The 5407-nt window shown below is 50.9% G+C and overlaps 1 protein-coding gene across 1 annotated transcript in view; it reads right to left on the reverse strand.

Annotated features, from left to right (window-relative positions):
- The window catches only part of FCGBP (Fc fragment of IgG binding protein), a 49239-nt gene that overhangs the window by 18117 nt on the left and 25715 nt on the right, over positions 1-5407 (reverse strand). The window contains exons 13-15 of the mRNA XM_006900944.1: positions 4354-4970; positions 1947-2490; positions 282-853 (exon numbers count right to left, since the gene is read on the reverse strand). Of these exons, the coding sequence (XP_006901006.1) occupies positions 282-853; positions 1947-2490; positions 4354-4970 (1733 nt within the window). The remainder of the gene's footprint in view (positions 1-281; positions 854-1946; positions 2491-4353; positions 4971-5407) is intronic.

A 5407-nucleotide genomic window follows, 5' to 3' on the forward strand; every position in this document is an offset into this window, starting at 1 on the left:
TCTTAAGTTTAGTTGTGGTGTCTCCAAGGGAAGGTGACATGTCCTGTAGAACTTCTGTGTCGATTATGGAGAAGCTAGTGGGTTTAAACCACCAAACTCCAGGCTAGCAGAAAAATCTCTTAGCCACAGTGCTACCAGAGCGCCTTAGACAGAGCAAGACAGGGTTATTTCATCCTCAGACCCTCCCCAAACTCCCACAGGGCAGAATCATGCCCCCTACACTTCTCAAGGCAAGGTTGCAGCCTTCTGCACTCCCCCAAGGCAAAGATGTGTCCACTCACCTGCAGCCCCCGAGCCAGGCTCACAACATGGCTAGCCACAGTGACCAGCAGGTGCTGGGGTTCTCCAGTTGCGTCCTTCTCCAGCACAATGGTAAAGACCTCATCCCCAGGCTGTGGGCGGCAGACTTGGGCCAGGACATAGGAGCAGGAGCCATGCAGGTCATAGACGCGTCCATCCAGGGTGACATAATGGGTACCCCCACTGGCTAGGCAGCGGCCACAACCCGTAGCATGACAGGCCTGGATTCCATTCTCCACTTTACACTCCTCATAGGGCCCACAGGCTGCGCCCTCCTGGCAGTGGACCACGCCACCTGGCCCACACTCACAACGCCGTTCACACTCAGGGCCTGGGTAGAAGGACTCGCCCAGTGGGTAGTACTGGCCATTATGGAGGCAGCCGCACTGGCCCACAGGTACACAGGTGTCACCACTGAGAACGAAGCCAGCATCACAGACGCAACCCTCATGGCAGGTAGGCTTGCAGCCCTCGGGTGCTGAGAGGCTGGGGCAGCTCACAGGACAAGAGTTTCCGCAGAGCTCATAGTGGCTGTGGGCAGGGCACTGCAGAGCTGTGGGAATACAAGTGAAGGAGCTAGGCACCGTGAAGTCAGGGGAGAGCCAAGAGTGGGAAAACCTGCCTGGGAAATCTGTCTTAGACCAACTCTGTCTTCTTCAGTGGGAGCTCTGGTGACCAAGTGGTAAGTAATTGCACTGCCAAGCCAAGGGCAGGGAGTTAAAAATCCACCAAGTGCTCTGAGAAACAGCATCATCTGGTTCAAGAGGACTTAAAGCCCTAGGAGCATAGTACATGTTGGGCCAATAACTGTAAGGTAAGCAGTTTGAATCCACCAGCCACACTATAGGAGAAAGATGTAACATGCCACCAAGTCAAAACCAATTCATAGCTGACTTTCCTGCAGATTTTCAGAGGCTGTAAATTGCACAGGAGGATTTTGCCCTTCTTTCTCCTTCAGAGCTGCTTGTGTATTTGAACCACCAGAGAGGCACCACCTTTGGGATATTAGTGTAACTTCCTACAGACCATGCCACCAGAATTCTTGAGAGGGTCACTTTAAGTCAGAATTGAGTAAGAAATTGTATAAGAAAATAAATCTGAAAAAAACCCCTCTTTGTATGTACCTAAAACTATGCCTAGGTACCAGTTCTATCTGTGGACTCAGACCTGGTATAACTTTGTATACTAATATAACCAGATGCCCCTGAAGGCATCAGACAAATTCTATCTGACCATAATATGTATTTGCGCGGCCTGGTATGTCCCAATGTAAACCTGATCAAGTGTCTCAAACCAGTATTACCCCTGTCTGAGGTCCTTACCCTTGTATATTTCATTGTGTGAAACAGTCTAAGGGCACCTGACTAGGTGCAACTCATTATTACTTACTGAGGCAACTGTTTCCTCTGGTGCATCTGATGGACCAGATTATCTACATCTCCAAACCATGAGAGTGTATTAGCTCAAGGGCTTCCAATGCAGTGTATCTAAGCCTCTCCCACTGTGGTAAACCTGACTCAGTGGATTACAATGTCTAAGTGTGAAGCGTGTGGAGATACATGTCACAGGGGAAGCAAGGTGAATTCTAAATCTCATAGAAAGGGACAAACCCCTCCTGTGTGGATCATGCATAGATCGGTACTCACGACAGAAGTCTGGTCGTCTCCATTCACCCAGCTGGGCCCCAGCGGCCTGGCAGAGTGCCACGTAGGCAGCCACAGCAGGGCAGAGGACTCCAGGGTGGCCTTCAGCCTGGCAGGCGTCCAGCAGGCAAGCCTGGAAGTACGTCTCGGGAGGCACAAGGCTGTGGCACGGGGCTAGAGGGCCTTCGGGAGCCGAGATCACGCCGCAGGCGTCCGGGCCGCCGAAGGCAGCCTGCTCTTCTGGCGTGCACTGCTGCGGGCATGGGCCGGGAACGCACTCCCCGCAGTCCGGGGCACCGCCCACCTGCCAGCCAGCCGGGTTTCCATCCACCGCCTGCAGGTCATCCTTGGGATTCTTGTTGTAGTTCCCACATAGGCCACAGAGCGCGCCCGCGTACGCTGCCGGGACGTGCAGGCGCACGAAGCTGTCCCCGTCAAAAGACAGTGAGATCCCTGCAGCGGTGGTCACCACGACGTCGCCGCCGCTCAGATATGCACTCAGGCGCGAGTCCAGCTGGAAGGGCAGCGCCACCACCTTGTTGTCCACCTGCAGGCATGAATGGGAGCAGATGGTAGTAATTACGTTGCTATTGTGTACGTCTAGTCGTAATCAACCCATAGTTGACGCTCCAGCGGGTTTTCAGAGGCAGTTTAATTCCGTGGGAGGAGATTGCCCATTTTTCACTTTCAAAGCAGCTGGTGGATTTGAATCGCGTGATACAAATGAATGACAACACAGCTCTTTACCACTAGGCCACGAGAGCTCCCTAATAATGATAACGATCATAATAATAACTACAATGTAAGTGCAGATAATAACTATATTAACTATTTAAAAAGCAAGCAAATACTTAAGGTAGGAGATGCCCATTTACCTCCCTATGAGTAGTTGATTTCGAACCTAACGTCATTAATTAGCTAGCTGCCCAGCAAGGATGGGCACTCAGCTCTCATGTGATTTGCAGCCTCAGAAACTTGATGGAGGGTCAGCTATGAGTCAGAACCAATTTGACGGCAATTAGCTGATCCTTGGTAATGAAGATATTGGTACCCGTTAAACAACCGGGAAGGAGTTCTGGTAAGAAGCTGCTCTGCAGTCCCAAAGGCATGTGGTTTGAATCCACCACTTGCTCTGCAGGAAAAGGATGGGCAATCTCCTCCCATGTGATTAAACTACCTCTGAAAACCAGCTGGAGGGTCAGCTATAAGTCAGTTCCAACTTGACTGCACACAACAACAATAATCAGGAGCAGGCTGTTCTGTGCCATAGAGTTGATTCTGACTCACAGTGATTCTGCACATCAGAATACAAAGATTGCATAACCTTTTCTACAAAGGAGTGGCCACAGGATTCAAATCATCAACATTTCTGTTAGCAGCAAGTGCTTAACTATTGTGGCTCCTTATGATAAACCTAAAACTGCAGTTACTTCTGAGCACTTGTTGAAACAAAAGTATAAGACTTCTGAGGGTTTGTCTGACTAATAATAAGTGATCATAGTAATGATAAACAGTAGCCACCCACAGGAGCACTTTCTATGGCTATGCCCTATGTTAAGTGATTTGCTTGTTTTGTGTTGTTTAATCCTTACAGTATCCAATAAAGTATTATCCCATCCCTATTTTATTGATTTGAAAATTGAGGCACAGGCACTTCAGGAGCTTGCCCGGGTGATCCAGTTTTATAAATGGCTCAGGGAGGATCTGAGCTGACTCCCCACCTGTGGTCACTTATGTCTGCCTTGGTAGTTAACAAGGGCAAAACTAATAAAATAAATGACAAAATAAATGACTGTGGTGCTGGAGATGGACTGCCAAGAGAACAAACAGATTTTTCCTGGAGAGGGTGAAGCAGGCTGCCTCTTGGCGACAAGGACTCTGAGGCTTTGTCTGACATACTTTGGGTGTGTTGCAAGGAAGGGCCCATCCTTGGAGAGGAACACCATGCTTGGGAGGGTGGAGGGACAGCACAAGAGAGGTAGACCCTTGATGAGATGGATTGATCCAGAGACTGGGGTAATGAGGATAAGTGTGTCAGAAGCAATAAAGTTGGCACAGGATAGAGCAGGTTTCAGGAACATAGGGTTGCTGAGACACAAGTGACTCAATGGCATATAACAATAACAACAACAACAACAACAAAGAAATGAAAACAGTGGTTAGATGGACCTTCCACAGCCCATTTGCTGATACTGTGTTACAGGCTTCTCACATTGTCCTCTGCAGTGAGTACTTTTCTCAGACTTATTTTACAGAGGGATGAACTAAGGCTCAGAGTAGGGGAAGCCACTGCCTCAAGCCACTAAGCTCCAAAACCTGCGCTCTATCCGACCCCACTATCAAGCTTCCTGTTAAGCAGTAAAGGTGCTGGGCCCTGGTCCTACCCCAGGCTGGCTGCACCCCTCCTCACCTGGAGCTGCTTGGGCCACCGGGCACTAAGGGTCAGGCTGTGGCCATAGATGTGCAGGGTGACGCTGCGGGTGTAGCTTACGGCCTGGCTGCCCCGGTGCTCATTGGCCACTGTGACTGTGAAGTTCTCAGTCCCCTTGGGTGGTGCGTGGCAGGGGGCACTCAGGAGGTACTCACAGGTACCCTGGAAGTCAAAACGATGCCCGTCCAGACTGACATAATGTGGATCACCCCATGCCTGGCACTCAGCGGTGCTGATGGGTTGGCAGCCATGCTGGCCTGAGGGCTGAAGAGCACACTCTTCACTTTGTCCACAGCTGGCTGGCTTGCAGACCACAGAGCCACCTTGTGGCCCACAGTGGCACCACTGGGAGCAGGTGCCATCAGCCCAGAACTCACTGCCCGCCTCATGGTAGGTGCCATTGGCCCAGCAGCCGCAACCTCCATCCAGCGGGACACAGCGGTCAGCGCTCAACACGAAGCCCGGGTTGCACTGGCAGCCCTCAGCACAGGGGCCCTCACACGAGTCTGGGGGTGTTGAGGGCACAGGGGCCGGGCAGCTGGCTGGGCAAGGTGGGCCACAAAGCTCGTAGTGGCTGTTGTCTGGGCAGGAGATAGCTGTAAGAAGGTGGAGGGAGACAATGTTATTAGGAGGAAAAATCTGAGCACAGAGACAGACAGATACACTGATGGGGGAAGATGAAGTGGACAAAGATAGTTGGATAAAAAGAAACTGAGATTGCAAGAGAGCCAGAAAAAGAGAGAGGGTGAAGTTCTGCTCCCTAGATCAGAGTACGGAGAGGCAGACCTAGACAAAGAGTTGTTGGGTAGTGTCAAGTTGGAACTAACCCTCTCTCTAGCATGTTTTCAGAGGCAGTAAATTGCACAGGAGGAGATTTCCCATCTTTCTACTGATGGGCAGTTAGTGGATTCAAACCACCTGCTTTTGGGTTGATAGCGTAACTCCTTGCCTGTTAGGCCACCAGAGTTCCCTAAGGGGGAAGGGAGACACACAGAGAGAGAGAGAGAGAGAGAGAGAGAGAGAGAGAGAGAGA

This window comes from Elephantulus edwardii, unplaced genomic scaffold (assembly GCF_000299155.1).
Source record: "Elephantulus edwardii isolate Elephantulus edwardi_28Jun2011 unplaced genomic scaffold, EleEdw1.0 scaffold00302, whole genome shotgun sequence".
Classification (NCBI taxonomy): Eukaryota; Metazoa; Chordata; class Mammalia; order Macroscelidea; family Macroscelididae; genus Elephantulus; species Elephantulus edwardii.